The sequence below is a fragment of the Macrotis lagotis genome, chromosome 4 (assembly GCF_037893015.1).
Source record: "Macrotis lagotis isolate mMagLag1 chromosome 4, bilby.v1.9.chrom.fasta, whole genome shotgun sequence".
Lineage (NCBI taxonomy): Eukaryota > Metazoa > Chordata > Mammalia > Peramelemorphia > Peramelidae > Macrotis > Macrotis lagotis.
This window is the reverse complement of record NC_133661.1, coordinates 35,391,594-35,412,271: the sequence shown is the minus strand read 5'-3', so window position 1 is coordinate 35,412,271 and position 20,678 is coordinate 35,391,594. Positions and strand designations below refer to the sequence as shown.

The following is a 20,678-nucleotide window of genomic DNA, read 5'->3' as shown; positions in this document are numbered from 1 at the left end:
TAACTCCATATATGGTCTGATGATGACAAAGAGTAGGGAAACCTTCAGTCATTCATGGTTTTAGGCTCTTGACTGAATTCTATCTAGATACCTTTAGGTAGTCAAGAATACCAGAAACCCTAAGGTCACTCTTTTAAACTATCTAGCAGAGGTAATATGTTAAAGAGTTAGCATTTAAATAAGAACATTTTAATCTGATTAAAAAGTCAACTAAGGTGACACAACTAAGGTGACACAATGGTTAGAGTACCAGATCTGGAGTTAGGAAGACTCAGATCCAGCCTCAGACACTTCCTAGCTGTGTGACCCTGGGCAAGTCACTTAATCCTATTTGCTTCAGTTTCCTCATCTGTAGAACAAGCGGGAGATGGAAATGGCAAACCACTTCTTTGTTAAGAAAACCCCAAATGAGATTAGGAAGGAAAAATGACTCAACAACAATTAAATTCCATTCCCTCACAGATAGTAGGGGAAGGAAATGAGCTCCAGCTAAGTTTGGAAAGGGAAGAAAGTGAGGAGAGTAGCTTGCCCTAGTTGGAGAAACAAGATGCAAGGGGACCGAAGGAAGTCAGGAGACAATCGAAGGGAGTCCTTGAGGAGGTCACCTTCCCTCCTGTCCTAGGGAAAAGGTAAGGGGAGTTCGAAGACACAAAAATGGGTACTGTAGACAAAAGGCTGAACTTGGGGTTCCTTCTAGTTCCAAAATAGATGACCCCACAAAGGCAAAATTTGCATTCACTATTTGCAAAGTTCCCCTCTCTCCTCTCCATAACTTTGCCACCTTTGTGACCCTCACACCCTGACTTAAGGACCTGACTGCTTTATGGGAGCTTACCTATTTGTCAGTCCTTACTTTCCTTCAACAGTGACAGAAAGAAATCTGTCTCCTCCACTATGCATAAAGATCTCCTTTGTGAGAGGTCATAATAGCTCCTCTGTGGCCTGGGCTCCCCTGGAACAGAACCCAGGGAGCTCAGCCATTTGGTCAGCTTGGCGTTCTAGGAGAGGGGCCATACCCCAGGAGTAGATCCTGTTCCCTGGGGAACGGTGACCCAGCCAAGCGACCCTCCCCTGACCCAGGGAACTCTGCCTTCTTTCCTCTGCATCCCAACAAAAACCTGCTACCTGCCATTCTGACAGAGGTCGCTAATGTCAGTATTATGACAGATGGAGAAACTGAGGATTCAAAAAATGAGGTCACTTGCCCATAAGCACCCACCTAATATATGGTTGGGCCAAAATGCCTTTGTGAACCCCAAAGGACAGTCCAAAAGAGAAGAAATAGACTGAAAGTGGGGCTGAGGATGAAAAAAGCCAAGAAGTCAATCTCATACCACCTGTGGGTCTAGTATATTGTCAGTGGGGAAGCTCTACAGTATATATGATAACCTATTTTCTCTTGGGTGAGTCTTGTCCTTCTCCTTCCATAAGTTCTCCATGGAGGAATCTATCTATTTGGAGCACAGGAAATAGCACTGATTCTAGAATCAAAGGATCTGGATTCAAATATCATCTCTGATGCTTGGTGTATTATTGACCCTGAGCAAGTCACCTCCCTACCCAGGCCCAGTTTCCTCATTTACAAAATGATGAAGCTGGAGGACTTATCCAACCCTAAATCCACGATGCCATGATCCTTGAAACAGTCTGTGGGTACCAGGGCAATACTTAGGTTTCCATCTGCTGGTCCTCACTTTTACAAAGTTACTTTTTGAGCAAAAGTTCTCTTTGGTGATCAGGAAATAGTTAAACAAATTGTTGTCCTTGACTATAATAAGTGACATATAACATGAATATAGAGAAGCATGAAAAGTCTTCACATGAACTGAGGCAAAATAAAGTAAGCAGAACCAGGAAAACAATGACTACAAACAATGTAAATAGAATAACCACCATAAAACAATCAAAACTGAATGTTGTGAAGTTACCAAAAACAACCTTGGTTCCAGAGATATGAGAAGACATCTCCCCCTGCTCTTTTACAGAAGTTGTGGGAGCATTGCCTAGGGCATCAGACTTTTTCAATTGTATTGGTCATGAATACTTAAATTTTTTCATGTTCCGCTTTCTTTTTTTGAAAAAAAATTCTTTGTTACTGATGATGGTCCTCTAGAAATGAAGTAGAAGAGACACAGAGAGGGAAATGTAAGCAAGTTATAAAAGAGTTAAATATAATAAAATCGATTAAGATAAGTAACAATCAGGGCGGCTAGGTGGCGCAGTGGATAAAGCACCGGCCTTGGAGTCAGGAGTACCTGGGTTCAAATCCAGTCTCAGACACTTAATAATGACCTAGCTGTGTGGCCTTGGGCAAGCCACTTAACCCCATTTGCCTTTCAAGAAAAAAAAAAAACCTAAAAAAAGGATAAATAACAATCATCGTTCTTAGCACAAATTCTTTGCTAATGGGGGCAAGCCTACAAGTTAACCTTGGCTCTCTCCAATGCACTTTGCATTGAGCATAATTGTTATTGTCAGAAGCTCATTGCCCATCAGTCCCTGAAAGCCATAGACTATCACCAGAAGAAAGCAAGTGTTAGACAAGCAACTTTCCATGCCAGGAATCAGCTCACAATATTCAAAATCCTGATGGTATTTCCCAAACTCAATCCAGCCTACTCTCCTTCTTCTTCCTTTTTTTTTTTGTTTTTTTGCAAGGCAATGGAGTTAAGTGACTTGCCCAAGGCCACACAGCTAGGTCATTATTAAGTGTCTGAGGTCAGATTTGAACCTCCTGACTCCAGGGCTGGTGCTGTATCCACTGGGCCACCTAGCCGCCCCCCATCCTACTCTCATTCTGAAAGTCAATTCTGTTGACCTGACTTGCATCCAGTCCATTGTCCTTCTTCAGGATTTGTCTGAGACTCATGTGCTTGATGGGACATTTTGATGACTTGCTATTCCCACTGCACATTCCAATCTAGACATTTGACATTCTTCATCCATCTTCCCCCATGTCGCTCATTAGGCCAAACTCACAGGTGTGATTCTGGTTCTGTATAAGGGAGTTTTTTTGATGTTATTGACCCAATGACCTAAGAGCATCTAGAGGATTTGTCCATCTATAAGAAATTCCTTTTCCATTTAGACTTTGGGGAAGGCCCACTCAATGGCAGCAACTTACTCCTTCGGTAAATATACATCTCCCTATTTTAGATCTTGATTCATGTTTCTATGCAGAAGACTATTAAATAAAATGACTTCTGGAGTGGCATGTATCAAAGAATCTTGTAGGATCATAATATAGGCATGGGAGACAAGTCTTGAAGGCTTTATTTTATACCATCAAATCAGTTTAAAAAATAATCAACAAACAATAAGGATGATGAGATCTTGTATTCTCTATGTTTTCTAGTTACTTAGGAGATTGTTGGGTGATGCAATGGGATGGATGGAACAATGGACCGAGTCAAGCACTGAATTGAAATCTGTTCTCTGACAATTAGTTGTATGACTCTAGACCAGTCATTTGACCTCTGCATGCCTCAGTTTCTTCACATGTAGAATGAGAAGAATAATAGCACCTACCTCTCAGGGTTGTTGTGAAAGCAAAAGCTATAATATTTGTAAACTACTTTGTAAACCTCAAAATACTATATAAATACTAGCCATTATTACTTGTGTGACTGTGAAAGTCATAGGGTGCTACATGTAGATCTGGAAGGAACCATGAAGGCCACTGAGACCAACCCCTTTGTTTTACAAATGAATAAATCAAGGCCCAGAGAAATGAAGTGACTTGTCGAGGATCACACAGCTTGTGAGTGACAGAGGTAGGATTCAAGTTCTCCTTGCCTCCAAGTCTAGCCCTCCCTCTCCTGCCTCCCCTTGTGGCCTGCTGTCCAATTTGGAATGCCTATCTGTAACCTCAGGATGTTTTTCATTAAGGACTCCTTCCCCGTGTGTCAAGACCCTCCTCTATAACTTCCAAATTACCTTGTGTTCTTTTTGTGTATGTAACCCAATCTGGGTTCCTTTGACCCCAGGATGACTGGCTACTTTTCTCAGGATTCCAGAGAAAACTGTAGGGTAGGGGTGTCACTCATGAGGCCCTCTTATGGGCTTTGCATTGGTTATTGGACCTCCTTTGTGTTTTTTTAACAAAGGGAATTTTCTAAACAGGAATGGCAAAGATGTTATAGAAATAGTATCTCAAACTGGGGCACAATTTCCCAATACCTACATAAGATTCCAAGGGAGAGAGGGTTCAGACTTAGAGGAAAATGGCTAGGTGCCATACATGAAGGAAATCCAAAGGGAACCTCACAGATTCTGGTTCCTAGAGGTCCTTTTCTTCCTCTGAAGCCCCCATGATCTTTCCTTTAGTTGAAGCTCTCTGATGGACTCCCAGGCTTTCTATCCTTGGAAAGTTAAAAAAAAAAAAGAAAAGAAAAAAAGCTTTTTCTCAGTGTGCCTCATTGACTTACAATCTCTTGGCTCCCAATGCAAACACTTTCCGTAGTCAAGGCTGAGGATACTCTACCAGCAGTCACTGTTAACTACACAGATGATGGGGCTGGGCTAGGTCACCAACCTCACTCTTTCTTCCAGGCCATCTGGGTCCAGTGGCCAGATATGTTGCCCTTGGAAGCCACGTCTCCCTGTTTGGCAAGGAGATCAAAGTGGCCACCATTTTGAGGCAACTGACTTTTCTCCTCTTAACAAATATGTGAATATATTATCTGAGTAATTTAGACCTGCTCTGCCCAAGTGAATTTGATTAGTCACTCTCTTTCTGTCACTCAGTTCTTTTATCCATAAAGATAGAGATGCTAGTCTAGTAACTTCTGGGGTCCCCTCTGATCTTTCTCCATATTTTTTCAGGAGACGCTTCTCATATAAGAAGCAGAGCAAATGAGAGCTGTAAGTACTATCAGCAGCCATCATATCTAAGGGAGACCCCAATGGTGGTGATCATAGGGCTGGGTAGCGCAGTGGATAGAGCACTGGTCTTGGCATCAGGAGGACAGGAGTTCATATCCAACCTCAGTCATTTGACACCTACTAGCTGTGTCCTTGGGCAAGTCATTTAACCCTGATTGCCTTATCTGCAGTTGTCCTGCTTCCTATCTGGTCACTGGACCTAGATGGCTATGGAAGAGAAAGTGAGGTTTGTGACTTAGCACAGACTCCTCCTCACTCAAATCCAATCATGTGCCTGTCATGGAAGCACCTCCCTGATGTCATGGTCTTCTTTGAGAATGAAAGACAAATATTATTAAACCCCTCCTAAATCTTGCTCGTCCTTCAAGGTCCAGCTCAAGTTACACTACCAGGGAGCTTTCCCTGACCATCTCAGCCAATAATTAGACACCCCCCGCCCAGTCTTTGAGGGTCTGAATCCTTCATGACCTTGTTTTGTCCATGTATCCATCTTATTTCTGATAAGAAGGAATTTTGGAGCAAACACGAGGTCTGTTTTGATGTATCTGAATATCTGTCATGTGGAAGAAGGGAAAAAAACTTTTCTGTTTGGCCCCAAAGGTAGATCCAGGGAGTAGTGGATGGAAGTTACAAAGAGGTAAACTGAGACTGAATATAAGGGAAAGAGACCTTACAACAAGAGATTCCCTTATGAGAGATTTCATAAGGTAATGGACTACCCATCCCTGAAAGTCTTCAGCAAAGTTCTGTAAACGTATTCTGGAAGAAGAATTTCATTTCAGGTTTGGGTCAGAGGGGCTTTTGAAGTCCCTTCCAGCTCTGAGATTTTGTGAGTCCCAGAGAGAGGAAATGATTGATTCAGGGCTGCACAGCTAGGAAGTAACAGAGTCAAGGCTTGAACCTTGAACAAAGTACAGTTTTCTGACTACAAGTCCAACACTCTTCTCCCCATACCTACCTGCAAAAGACAGTAGCCTGGGGCAGTGGACCAAGTCCCTGATTTGGAGTCTGAAAAACCTGAGTTCAAATCCTGCCTTTGCCATTTGTGATCTGTCAGCCTGTAAGTAAGCCCCTGTCTTGGCTTCAGTTTCCTAATTTGTAAAATGAGAGGGCTAGACTAGATGACTTTTAAAGCCATTTCTGCTGTGAGGTCATAAGCCAACAAAAAACTTTATACCATATTTCCTTCATCCAGTTCCTTAGGGCCCTATGAGGTAAAAGTTAATCTAAATAAATGTAAATACATTAATATGTCTCTGTGTAACAATAGCTTGATGCTTTATCCTGCCTAGCTAATAATAGTGTGCCAGGGGGCCTTGGAGACTAAAGTCTTTTTAATCCATGGTGTATTAATTTCTTAATCCCTGGAAATTCCAAGGGTGGGGGCCAGCCCAATTGCTGGATCCTGGTCACAAACCCTTCAAACTTGTACCTCCTCAACCAGTTGTTTTCTGAGGCAGTCCCTCTCTTCATCTCCACCCTAGAAACTGGCAGAGGTTCAAAGACTAAATTTAGAAATGGAGCCTCAGAAGTTCCAAGAGCAAGAAGTTGGCGTGGCAGACCAGAATCAGCTATACTGGCCTGGTGATACCCATATAGCCAAGTGGGAGCTCAGTTGCAACTCAACCCTGCTGCCATGTTACCCAACCACACCTACATACCCTGAAATCCAGGCCAGGAGAAAGTCCATCTGGAGAGGAGGAAGTGAACAAGGATGTTAGTCTGGTAACGCTTCCCACTCCCCAGTTCTTGGTTCTCTCTTCTTCTGTCTGACTCAACCTCCCCTCCCCTTCCAGTCTCGCTCATTCTCACCTTTCACCTGATTTAGATGCCAATTAGCTTTAAAGGTTTGATTCAGTTCAAAAGAAACTATCCAAAGATTTCAAACAAGGGACTAATTTGGCCAATCCCTTTATTTAACAGATTTGGAAACGGGCCCAGAAAGGGAATTCGACCTGCCCAGGGTGGGAAGGAAGAAACAAGTAATTATTCAGTGCCAATTGTGTGCTGAGCACCATGTTTTATAGATATTATCTTCTTAGTGGTCCTATCTCAGATGTCAAGTGGCAGAAGCAAGTTTCAAACCCGTACCCTCTGACTCTAATCTTGGAGTTCTTCTCAACCCCACCTCTGTAGAGGATGCTCTTGATGGACGGACGCGCTTCACCTTTTCTGTGTCACGGACCCCATGACATGGTTAGGAAAGGCTGATTGTCCCCTTTCTCCATCATTTTTTTTTTAGTTTTTGCAAGGCAATGAGGTTAAGTGACTTGACCAAGGCCACACAGTTAGGTAATTATTAAGTGTCTGAGACCGGATTTGAACCCAGGTACTCCTGACTCCAGGGCCAGGGCTCTATCTACTGTTTCCCTGACTGCCCCTCTCCATCATATTTTTAAGTATATTTTTTAATTTTAAATTTAAAGTGTTTAAATGTGTGTGGGGGGGTTTAACCTCAAGTTCATAAACCCCAGCTTAGAAATCCCTGTTATGGGCAATATCATAACACTGGCCTCTCATCTGAACCCTTCACTCAGATCTTTGATTTCCTACAGGCTGCTTTCTCCTGAGACTTTCTTAGGACTTCAATGTGAAACAAGAACAGGGTCAATGGGGCTTTGGCACAGGCACTCGAATGAGTCAGTGGGGGAAGTGCTTGCCTCCTCAGCAAGGCTGGCCTCTGTGATTACTCCCCAAGGGGGTAGCTGGCCTACCCAGGACATAGCTTTCCTGTGGGATTCTCTAAGGGACAGAGTGAGAATGTGGCCATTGATATATAGGACCTCACAGCCTTCTGTAACCCCACTGCTGCTAGATGGTCTACTACCCTCACTCACAGACTTACCAACGCCAATGTCAAAAATGTTGACTTTATCCCTCACCTAGATTTTACTCCCAATCTCCCATTTCTGTGGATCACGCCACTTCTTCCCAACCCTCCCGTCTTTGACTCTTCCCTTTCATCTTCCTCCCCAAGGTCAAGCCTGCTCCCAGCCTGTGCCCTCATCTGTGAAATGGAGGCAATGATTGCACCTGCCTCCTAGGACTGTTGCTCTGTGCTCCTAGGGTCAAATGTTGTGAAAAAACAAGAATAGCTAACATTTACACGTACGGATGTATCTGTACGCGTATATAGAGCGTATTGTTGTTTAGTTGTGTCTGGCTCTCCAGAACGCCATTTGAGGTTTTCTAGGCACGATACTGAAATGGTTTGCCGTTTTATTCTCCATCTCATTTGAGACTTCTTTACTCAGGAAACTGAGGCAAAAAGGGTTAAGTGACTTACCCAGGATCACACATCTAGTGACTATCTGAGGCTGGATTTGAACTCAGGTCCTCCTGACTCCAGGGCTGGTACTCTATCCACTGTACCACCCAACTGCCCATAAAGTATATGTATGCACATAGATATCTATAAATATAAATATATATACATAATTATATATAACTGTAAATAGAGAAACATGTTTAAAGATTCAATAAAGACAGTGCTTAGGTGACTTGCCCAGGGTCACACAGCTTGTAAATGTTTATGGTACCATTTGAATTCAGGTCTTCTTGACTTCAGCTTCAAATTGCTAACCACTCTATCGCCGAGCTCATTTTTTCTGTAAAGTTTTTGCAAACTTTAAAGCACTATATAAATGATAATGTTGTGTTTGTCTCTTGCCTCCATTTCATCATCTCCAGGATCTCTCCTGCTAGATGATTTTTATCTGATTAAATTCATTTCAAAAGCTATGCCATTATGGTGGACCATTTCAACTCCCTGAGTCTCAGTTTCCTCATCCTTAAAATGAGGTCAATAATATTTGTACTGTCTATTTGACAAATTCTACAGAGCTATACTAAACTGATAAACATCCAGTGAACTTGAACCATGCGGTCGGTCAGAGAAGACAAGGGGATTAAAATCAACTCACCCACTCATTTTTTATTTCATAAATCTGACTTTAGAAATGACCTAAGAGAGAAGTGTTCTGTATTGTTATTTCACTTTGACTATTTTGATTCACTGACTGTCCAGGGCCAAACCATCCTGACTGGGGAGAGAGCCCACAATGGACCCATTATACTCCTGCCCCAATTCACCCTCCCCAGACCCCGCACATCTTCCAGCAATCAAATCAAAACTTCCATTACTCTGGCAAATGACGACCATCGACTACGCCCATCCTCCCCTCACCATCCCCAAGACTCCCTCAATTCGAATCTAAGTTTCTTGAGAGCAGGGACTGTATCTCTTTTGTATTTGTAAACTTCTCTGATCATGAATACCCTACAATAAGCCCTTGCTACATGGGTTTTTTATTTACTCATTGAAATAAATATATCATTATTATTATTATTATTATTATTATTATTATTATTATTATTCAGGCTCTTTCCATAATATAACCTAGAGATTCCTTAAATTTCTGACTCTGTCTTTCTTTTTGGATGTACTCCTAGAGTAGATGCCAACCCAGCATTTGACTACACAAGATGGGGAAGCTTCATGGGAGAATGGAGAAGGACCTAAAAGACCTGGGGTCATCTTGACCAATCACAACATTTCAGAGTCCCAGGCAAGATGCCAAGACATGGACAGTTCCCTAGTTGAACAGTTTCCTGGTCCAGGCTACAAGAATAGTTCTTTGAGAACCACAATAACACACATACACACTATTACCATATTAAACAGAACATGATAGGGATGAAGAAGAAATGTGAGAAAGGAAAAGTTCCTTTTTGCTGGGAGGTCCTGGCAGACTTGCTTCACAGGAGAGATTACACCTGTGCTGGGTCTTGAAATGAGAGGATTTCATCAGAGACAGAGCTTGAGAAAAAGTTATGGTCCAAAGAAAATGCAGGTCAAGGGATATCAAGGATTTGGAGATTCAATTTGGCTGGAACACAGATGGTGCAAGAAGGTGAAGCAAGGAGGTTGGAGAGGATATAGAGAATTTGTGAAATCTTTGGAAGCTATTCTTTCTCCTCAGGCATCTAAGATTCCAAACTGTCTTATTTCTCTTCCCCCCTTTCTGTACATGCTTCTGTCTCCTTATCTTAGGATCATAAAGTCATAGGTTTTTCATTGCAAAGAAATTTAGAGACCATTGAGCTCAACCCCTTCACTGACAGATGAGAACACTGAGGCCCAGAGCCACAGAGCTTGTGGGATTCAAATCCAGGGCTTCCTGATGACTAGGACCCTTCCCTAGTATATCCAGCTGATGACCTCAATGTGGCTGTTTGCTCAGAATTCAAAGTGGACAAAGTACGAAGTATCTCACTAGTCACTTACCTGAAGAGTCCTCTTTATCTTCTGCCCTCTCAAGGTACAGATTCTCCAAGGTATTGTTGAGGGACTCTTTGGAGAGGTGCTGATGGTCAGGCAGGATGCTGGAACCCCCAAAAGAAAGACAAAGAGAAAGTCAGAAATTTCAGGAATCTCTAGGGTATATTATGAAAAGAGCCTGGGTTCTAGTTGACCATTGGTCATTGACTAGAGCCATGACATTGTCTAAGTTCCTTCTCATCTTGGCATTTCAGTTTCCTTATCTATGAAAATAAGGGGCTTAGACGAAAAAATGGTTCTTTCCATCTCTGACATTCTCTGGTATCCATTCTCCCTTTCAAGATTCCTTCCAACTCTGATATTCAGTGTTCTAATGTCTGAATTGACAAGTTCCCAAGAAGAAGACTCCCAAAAGAGTGGAACCCAAACCAACAAGCCCACCATTTTAATTGCTTATGCCCTTATTTTTATCTCTGGGTTTCTCCAGCTCCCTTCAATTCTTGGGCTAAAATCTCATCTTCTACAACAAGTCTTTCCTGACCCCACTGAGTGCTGGTCCCTTCCACAGAGATAATTTCAGATGTGTTTGTAAACAGACATTTGCATAAAGTCTTTCCCATTGGACTCTAAACTCCATGAGGGCAGGGTCCATGTTCTTTCTTTGTACCCCTAGAGCTCAGCCCTGGGTCTGCTCATGAGAAATGTTCCATAAATCCCTAGTGACTTAATCTGACTGTGTTTCTCTAACATGTGCAACCAGCAAAACCCAATTTCAAAATAACCACCATGTTATTTTCCATCCTATGTGAGCTCCACTGAAATATGGTCCCATCAATAAGAAGAGGTGCCATAGCTGGGGGTGAGAAATTTGCGACAGAAGGAAGAGAGGGAGAGGGAGAGAGTCATCCCCCTCCAGTAACCATTCATTCCCTTCTCCAAGGTCATTCTGTTGGCAACCACCAAGACCCTGATTCCAAGGTCCATCCATCTCTCTTGGGGTGACAAGAATAATAATTGCTCTCATTTCTACTGCAACAAAATTCACAAAACATTTCTTCCACCTCCTCCCTATAGAGGAGGAAACATCCTTTTCATTATCTCCATTTTTCAGATAAGGAAACTGAGACAAAGGGATGTCACTTTGTCAAGCTCACTTGGCCCTGAATTGCCAGAGCTTCAAATGATGCCTAAGCCTCTTGATGTCAAACCCAATGGACTTGGTAAGAACGAACATTGTCCTCTTGGCATGGTGCTAAAGCCTGGAGTCATTGGCTCTGTTTGGAAATCCTGCAGCAGAAACCTGCCAGAGCTGTAGAGGGTGGAGAGGGGGGGACCTGGTCCTCAGGTCTAGGGTGGGGAGGTGACTCATCCAAGGTCACAGTAAGGGCCAGGAACCAAACTCAAGCATTCTGACTCTAAAATCAACCAGGACTCTTTCCAAAATGCCTGTCATCCACATCTGTAACCAGGAGAACAGCTGGCCCCATCTCCAGGGGCAATTGGGGACTTTTTCAAGGGTAGGCAGGATTATTACAAAAGTAACACCATTCTGTTAGAATGTAAATTCCCTGAAGGCAGAAAGCATTTCATTTTTTTTCTTCTTCCTATCCCTAGCATCTGCAGTAATGCAGATCTGGAGCAGGTACTCAATAAATGATCATTGGTTGATTTGACACCAGTCTCCTCCTGAGTTTCAACAGAGACTATAAGAAAGGTGTGCCTGAAATCCCAAGACATGGAAGAAAGGGTGCACATCATGTTGATACCATCTAATTCAAGAATTCCTTGGCCTCCTGACCACACAGTCACCCCTGCCTCTGCCTAATACCTTCTTTGCACCTTTGTCCATAGTTGTTAACCTGGTAATGGCCTTGAATGGCATCGCTATCAGGTCCCACAGTTTCTAGCTTCCTTTAGAATCATCCAAATAGTCCATATGTACCCTACAGAGGCTTCAACATGTTCTCTGGCATAGTTAGGGATTCCACAGGGAAGTTGACCTAGAAGACCTTCTGAGGCTGAGAACAGCTCTGCCTTTGTTCTGCTCTCTTCATCTTTCCAGCCCAGGCAGACTTCAAACCTCTGGTGGATGACTGGTCATTCTTGATCTCCAAAGATACGAACCAAAGACCCTACTGGGTCTGGAACTACCAGTGGCCCAAGGAAGAGAGTAGTCTTCTAGCTTTAGAAACAGTTCAGAGTCATGGTGCTTCATGGGTGTCTAGCCCAACACTTACTGAACTACTTATTGAAGCTGATTGGGAATGAGGAGCTCACAAAGTGCTTGAGGGACCCTAAGGCAGGGATCACTACCTTGTCAGTTTTGGATGATTGCATTATTATGAAATTTTTTCTTATAAAGAGTTAAAATCAGCATTTGTATAACTTTCACAGTTGGGAGGTTCCACACACCAGCAACTCAGGTACATGAAGATGTCTTCCCTGCTCCAAGCTAAACACCCCCAATGTCTTCATTTGCAGTCTCTTAACCAACCTAGCCATTCTTCTTTGTGATGCCCACAGGACCAGACCAATCCACACTGTTCCTTCCCTGTTCCAAAGTCTTACTGCAGGGGAGAGGAGGGACCGTGGGCTGAATTACCTTCTCTGAACATTCTGTCTTAATCCTGTCAGATGCAGTGGATTCAAATTGAGATTTCGGGTCTGTATAATCCCTCCTGGAGGAAATCTGTTCAAAAACCTAAGATTAATTTTAAAGCGATACAAGTCAAAAGATTAGTGGAAATGTGAAGGAAATGGAAGAGAAAAGGGAACATGGAAGTCAGGATTGGGCCCACCATTCCAGCTTTGGTAGATAAACACCATAGACTCCAGCCAATATCTAGGACCTATCTCAAGCTACTGTAGCATCTCAAGGGGCTCTTCCCTTCTCACTAGGAATATGTCCCTCAGGGTCAAGAAAGGGGAACAAAAGACCTGAAACTCTTGCAGGGTGAGAGAATCACTGGACTGCAATCATAAAGACTCTCAGTCATCAGACACTCTGAGGACTCCTTGCCTCTACTTCAAATAGCAGTTGGCTGTACCATCCTGTTCCCTAGACTTTAGCCAGGATATTTATGAATTTCCCAGAACCAAGAAGGTCGGACCTCAAGGAAGGGGACTAAACTAGGAGGCAGAACTAGGTTCTAAGGGGTAGAATTATTCTGAACCACCATTTCTTGATCTATAAAATGAGGAAGGTGATCTAGACAATCTCTAGGATCCCAAGCAGTATTGACATTCTAGTTCTACGGCCCCTCCATCTTGGACATTCTATCTTCTTTGTCATTCTAAGTTTCAAGGTCCTTCCAGCTCTGACAACCTATTTGATTCACCATTGAATGAGAATAGGGTATTCTGGTTCAATGGTACTGGTTCTGCTACTAGCTGTCATCTGAGTCAAAAAGAAAAAAGCCTATAGGTGACTGCAATCTACTATTATCTGAACTTGTACTAAAATAAATCTATATTTTCAATACTTTCTCAATCAAGAAGTGTAGCCAGGGTATCTCACACAATAAAAATCATCATAAGTCAATCATTTTTAAATGATTAAATAAAATCAAACAAAATCGATCTTTAGCTCTAGTGTTGGAAGGAAAATTAGAATTCATTGGAGCTGGACGAAATCTTAGGTTTCATCTTGCCCATTTTACAGATGGAGAAGCTAAAACCCAGAGGAATAGACATGTTAAGAGAAAATAGCAAACCGCTTAGCAGTACTGATCATTTCCATTCCTATAGTAATTTATACTCTCAACATATTTATATACACATATGTTATCTGCCTTTTAATGAACTCTCTTATGATCTCGTTTTCTTCTCCTGCTATGGAATAAGGTTTAAAGTAGGGGTCTGGAGTCACTGAGTTTTGAAATTTTCTCTATTCAAGCAATGAGCAAATCAGATCAGGCAGGAGAGAGCTGGTCCAGGCCTTTGGCTTAGGCTTTCTGACTTAACCCCAGCTGACCCATGTTAGAAAATATGTCCTATTGGCTCCTTATTCCTTTCTGTTCTCATTTGGAGTCTAGAGAGGACTCCCCATATCCTGACTGACACTCAGTATATCATAGGAGGCAGCTCATTTTCCTCAAGTGTCTTAGAGGATAGGGGTAAGGAATGAGCTGGTCCACATATATGAGTTTTTCAGATAACTAAAGTTTAATTCTTTATGAGCTAAAGCTGAGAAAAACAAATTAACGTTTAAGATGAAAATCTTTTTAAAAGGTAATGTATTTTCTGAACTTTTTTTTTTAGGTTTTATTTTTTTGCAAGGCAAATGGGGTTAAGTGGCTTGCCCAAGGCCACACAGCTAGGTAATTATTAAGTGTCTGAGTTCAGATTTGAACTCAGGTCCTCCTGATTCCAGGGCCCGCGTTCTATCCACTGTGCCACCTAGCCACCCCCCTGAACTTCTTATAGAATTCAACCTCAGTTGTTCAATGGAATCAAAATGTTAGAACTGAGGACACGAAAGGCCTAAGGCTTTCCTCTGACAATTGAAGAGGATGTGGCCCAAGTTTATAGCTCACCACTTTTGACAAAAATTTCAGATTATACTGTCTGTGGTCCAGGACCATCACAATGAGTGAGCCTTGGTTTTGAATTCTGTATTTAGTGTTGGAAGAGTTAGATGTGCATCTGAGGAGATAGAAAGAAACAGTGGGGGGGGGGGGGAAATTGGCTGTGGAGTCAGAGGGTCTGGGTTCAAATCTTACCATTGATGCTTACCACCTATAGGACCTGGGGTAATACACCTAACCTCTCTGGGCTTCATTTTCCTCATCTGTAAACTGAATGGGGCAACTTCAGGGTTCCTTCTAGATAATGATCCCAAGACCTGGACTTGAATTTCAGTTCTGCTATTTGCTAAGTGACCATGTAGAAATCAGTGTTCCTCTCTGATTCTCTGCCCTAAGCCAAGAAAACTGGGTTACCTTTAACCGTTATATCTTTGTGCTGATCTAGCTTCTCTTTGCAAGAAGGTGAAATCACTAACTCAAAGGCAAAACCAGAATCCAAACCCAGAGATCTTTCTACTGCCCCACTCAGCCTTCAGTGATGCCTTCCTTCATCAAGTGTACTTCATAGGTTGATTTCCCTTAACACCTAAAGACTACAGAGTATCGGGTTTTTTGAGTACTGATACCTAATGTCTTTTCTTAAAATCGCTTTTTTTCTCTTTCTGCTTTAGTGAAAATGTTTCTTCCAATACCCTGTGCTATGGACTATCAAACCCGATGACTCAGTTTATTAAAAGTGTATGCAGGGGGCAGCTAGGTGGTGTAGTGGATAAAGCACCTGCCTTGGAGTCAGGAGTACCTGGGTTCAAATCCGGTCTCAGACACTTAATAATTACCTAGCTGTGTGGCCTTGGGCAAGCCACTTAACCCCATTTGCCTTGCAAAAACCTAAAAAATAAAAGTGTATGCAAAATAAGAGTCAACAATCCCTCCATGAGGAATTTTCCCTCTATGAATAAAGTATGTCAGTCTTAGAGCATAGATTCTGTGCTGTCCAACTGGGCTGTTCAGAGGCTTTGTCTGCTTCCTTTCCAGCTCTTAACACCTCCCAGTGGGTTCCAGCTGCCAACTAAGGGACTTCTTCCTCTGGGAGGTGCCACCATGCTATCATAATTATTGTTATGGTTTTGTCCTTCTATGCTGCAAAAGGTTACTCTTCCTGCATTAAAAGACTAGGGAAGTTGGCCAAGGTCCCAGAGACAATTAGCCACTTCCTCTGATTTTTTCAATGCTATTAATTACACCGATAATAACAGTGAATATAGCTTCAGCAGACAGTCTTGGATGTTGTCCTCTCCTGGGAAGAAAAAAACTGGAAGTCCTGAACAGGACTGTTGCCAATCTGGTTGCTAAGCCCCCAAACTCCTCCATCCTGGGCAGGTACTGGGTTTGACTTAGATGCCACTCTAGAGCTGCATCACTACTATGACACAGTCACCCATAGGTCACTGGACACAGAGTAAATGCTTGAAAAACATCTTTGACCACAGTGATTAGGGGCCAGGCAGGGATCCAGAGGGAGGGGAAAGATAGAAAGGCATTCGTTTTCCCTTCTACCTAATCTTTCCTATCTCATCTAAGTTCTTGGGCTAAGGTTTTCCCAGCCTTCCTCCATCCCACAGGTCACACATCAGACAACAGTGAACCTTGAGAAGCAGAATATTCATGGAATAAGGCAGGACAGGGAAGAAGAGAGCCCTGAATTCAGAACTATGGGACTTGCTTCCAAATCCAAGCTCTCTCACTAACCTGCAAAACATTGGGCAAGTCATTTAGCTGACTTCTCGACAGTTTACCCATCTGTTAAGTGAGGGACTCTCTAAGGGCCCAAGGCAGTAACATGGTGCCTTAGATGGAGGGTTGGACTTGGCATCACTAAGACCTGCCTCAGCCCCTTCCTAGTTGTATGGTCCCGGACAAGTCAATTAATGGTTTTTCAGCCTCAATTTTCTCACCTTTAATGTAATAATAGCACCTACCTTATAACTTCATTGTGAAGATCAACTAAGATAAATTAGATGAAGTTCTTTGTAAACCTTAAAGTCTTTATATGTGCTATCTATTATTATTAATAGCAACATCATCATCGTAATAACTGGTAGAAGTTGGAAAGTAATGATAATAATGATACTTAGAATCCTAAATTCCATGACTCCAAGTTCTGAGGCTGAGACTCCTATAAACTCCTGAAGAGTTGAGGTTTCTTTAATGTGTGTGAGCCTTGAACCCCTACTTCAGCAAATGCTCATCCTGAGCAGCTGTAGGTACAGGGAAAGGAGAGCTAGCTTTGAAGACAGATGGCCGTGGGTTCAAATCCTGCATCTACCACATCCTACTTGGGTGACCCTAGACAGATTATAGAACCCCTCTGGGGCCCAATTTTCCTATCAGAAAAAAGAGCAGATGATAACTGTGGCTCCTTCCAGGTCTAATTAGCTCTGGGGTCCCATGATCCCACACTCTGGACTTCTGCTCATGAGCCTATTCCCAAAACTAGGCTGTCCTAGGAAGACAGAGCCCAAGATGAGGCTAAGACTCCGAGTCTTTCCCACTTGGTGGAGGCCTGTGTTGGTATATCTATAGAGAGCCCAGGGTCACTTCACTACAGAGGGACCAGAGGATAGCTTTCACAAAAAGCGTCTTTAAAGTTTGCAGGAAACTGTACCTATCTCATTCATTTATCTTCACAACAACCGTGTGTGTGTGTGTGTGTGTGTGTGTGTGTGTGATATTACTATCAGTCACACACAGCCAGGAGGTGTCTGAAGCCAGCTCTGAATGTCTTACCAAGTCCCCACAAGAAGTCACTGCCTCTCGAAAGGTCCGCCACCCCCAGGAAGACTTCCCTGATTGGTCTCCAGTCTCAGTGACCCACAACTGATATTTGTGAGGGGGTTCACATAGGTTTTTGAGCAGAGGTGAGTGCAGATGAAGATGAAGTCCCTTGGATAGTACTTGGAATATTATGATAAATGAACAAGAAAAAATAAACCTTGAGCCCAAGTGTGGATAGGTCCCCAATTTAGGGACTCAAGCTGCCCCCCCAGGGGAGTGGTTTTTTCATATCTTTGGAAATATAAATGCTACGTAAAGATCTGGTGGGGGGAAGGGGAGGGGAACCCATTCTCCAACAGCAGGGAATAGGTTAGTCCACAGTCCTTACACTGTCCTCAGAATGGAGCGAGCTGACCTGAGCAGTAGGGCCTTGGGCATCTTGCCCCACCAATGGCTCCTTGCTTACCCTGGGGAGATGAGAACCAACTGCATCAACCTGACAGTGGCTGGGCTACCCCGATGGTTCTGGAACAGAGATGGATGGGAAATAAGTCAGGTTTCACCCCTACACTGATAGAGGAGAAGGGTGGGGTACTTTCCTCTGCTGTGATCCCCACCCGCAGCTCCAGGGTAGTATGACTCAATGTCTTTCCCTGGCGCCCCTGGTACCAGACTGCAATCCAGCAGCCTCCATTCTCTCACCCATTCAACCTGGGAGAACTTTGCCCTCATACAAATCCAACTGAGACTTAGCTTTAGTGCCCAAGGGGTTTTGGAGGTGCCAACCAATACATTCTCCCTTTCCTTCTGGCCCCCTAATTCTCCCCTTCATGAATCACAGCATCAGGGCTGAGCCTGAGGAGCAGGTCTGAGATTTCCCAGTCTGACTTTTCATTTCCCAGATATAGCATTTTCACCCTACTCCCAACTTCACCACTGGAGTCTAGGAACATGCTTTTAATAAAGGAAGTAAGACCCCAACTTGACTAGTGTGGGGGTACCAGTTCCCAGTCAAACCTCCCCTGACTCATGGTTATAACCTCAGCTGTTCTGGATTCATCTAAGACCATCGTTCTATACACTTGAGTCTCCCTGGCCAGTTCTTGTTTCATAATCCTAATTTGAGTCATTTCTGATAAGAGCCCTCTTCCTCTCCCTCTATTCCCTAATTTAGATATCCTCAAATCATTCCCGGTCTTGGCCTCATCATTCCCCGCCGTGGCCAAGGTTAACTCACAGCAGAGGGTGCAGCCAGGGGTAGGTGTTTGTTGCTGGCCTAAGCTTCAGCCAGTCTACCACGACCCCCCCAGAAATCTTCTGCGTAACTGGGGTTCCTTCAGGCTCCTCGGGTGATAATAGATGGGGCCCTCTGCATCACCTGGCTGTCTGAATCTACAAATATGTGGGAGTTGCTGCAAGTAACAGTGGGAGGGGAATAGGAGCAATGGGGTGTGGAAAGGCCCACCCTTAATGTGGGCTGTTGACTTTCTCCAAGGCAGGCATGTTGGCAGCCAGGGAGAGGGGTGTGTGTCTCTCCTTGCTCAGTCCCTAACCTAGATGATAGATGTCCCAGGTGCCCAGCATCTAGGTAGGCTGACATTCTGCAAATCTCCAAAAGGAATTGGGAGAGGTAAGAAGACAGAGGAAAGGAAATGGGAGGGGGAAGAAGGCAGCATCACCCAGAGATACAACAAACTCACCAGCCAGGAGGGCCCCATTTCTGGTGAGTTAACCACCAGCCTGGGGGACAGAGATGAAAGACAGGCAGCACAGTCTCCAAAGACAGTTTGGAAATCTTGGGAACAGAGCCAGTTCCTGCCTGAACTCTTTAAATAAAGCTGATGCCCTTTGCAAAGGCTGAGGGAGCCCCAACTCCCTCCTACCCACCCCAGGGACACAGCACCAGCAGCCAAATTCTCCGAGCCAACCTCTAAGGGATTTATACAAATCCAATAAAACGCTAAAGGCTCTCCATGGAGGCTTTGCTCACCGCTCATTGCTTCTGTCTACCTCCTCCACCCTGCCCCCAGCCCCAGGCTCCAGTCGGACCTCCAGCTCAGAATCACAGAACCTCCAGAACCTTTGTATGTATGAGTGGGAATGCTCTTCCTAACAACCCTGACAAGCAGCCATCTAAGCCTCTTCTTGAATACCTCCAGGGACAGGGACCTCACTACCAAATCCAAGTACAAAGAATACCGAAGTTGGAGTCAGGGAAGACCTTGGCTCACATCCTTTCTCTGATTCTTCCTAGCTAGGGGATCCTTATCATTAGAGATAATAAACTACTCGCAGGATTAATGAGGGTTTTTTGTGGAGGGGGCTGTTAAACCAGACCTGAGATTTCATTGGCATGGGGAGCTTACAGTGGAGTCCCTACAGAGCCGATCAAGTCTTCCTTTTGGAGAATTGCCTCAGACCTAACATCCAACAGAGGGCCACACAAACAGAGTGTCTGAGTGAACCAAACTCATCATCCAACCTAAGCTGCTCTCTCCAAAGTCACCAGTGAGCTCTCAGTGGCCAAATCTAATGGTCTCAAGCCTGACCCTTGGTCTCTCTGCGACTTCGCCAATTCCAATCACTTCCTCCTGAGTAGACTTTCCCCCTCTCGATTTCCATCACTTGCCTACTTTCTCCTGGTCCTCCTAGCCATTTAACTGATCTACTTTGGTTTTCTTCTCTTTTTTTCACACCCAATTATCTTGGGGACCACCCCCGTAAGATTCTGTCCTGGGCTCCCTTCTCTTTCCACTCTACATTTTGTCTTAACATTTTCCATGGGTTCACTGATCATCTCAAGGCAATTGATTCCTAGGGAAGGGAAGGGGAGGGGAGGGGAGGGGAGGGGAGGGAATAGGCATTAGATACAAATGGTATATTTATATTTATAAAAATAAATGTTTATAGATAAGTATTTAGATAGGACCTACTATGTGACAGACGTAGTGGTAAGTACTTTTAACAAATATTTCTGCATTTGATCATTCTCAGATCCACATATCTAACCTTAGTCTCTCTCCTGAGTCACAACCAAACATATCCAACTGCTTCTTAAAGATCTCAAATTGGATGTCTCATTGGCATCTAAAATTTAACATTTCCAAAACCAAATCCTTTATCTTTCCCCCCAAACTTTCCTCAATTCTAAACTTCCCCATCACAACAATCTTCCCAATCACCTGGACTCACAACTGGCTGCCATCTTTGAC

The 20,678-nt window shown here is 43.6% G+C and overlaps 1 protein-coding gene across 2 annotated transcripts in view; it reads right to left on the bottom strand.

Annotated features, from left to right (window-relative positions):
• The window catches only part of ACSBG1 (acyl-CoA synthetase bubblegum family member 1), a 91,687-nt gene that overhangs the window by 30,979 nt on the left and 40,030 nt on the right, over positions 1 to 20,678 (bottom strand). Inside the window, exons 1-4 of one of the 2 annotated variants that reach the window (XM_074232511.1) lie at positions 18,704 to 18,795; positions 17,855 to 17,991; positions 12,768 to 12,866; positions 10,172 to 10,269 (exon numbers count right to left, since the gene is read on the bottom strand). In XM_074232511.1, the coding sequence (XP_074088612.1) occupies positions 10,172 to 10,269; positions 12,768 to 12,866; positions 17,855 to 17,904 (247 nt within the window). In that variant the 5' untranslated portion in view covers positions 17,905 to 17,991; positions 18,704 to 18,795. Of the gene's footprint in view, positions 1 to 10,171; positions 10,270 to 12,767; positions 12,867 to 17,854; positions 17,992 to 18,703; positions 18,796 to 20,678 lie in introns of those variants that run through there. The other variant, XM_074232512.1, reaches the window with a different exon arrangement.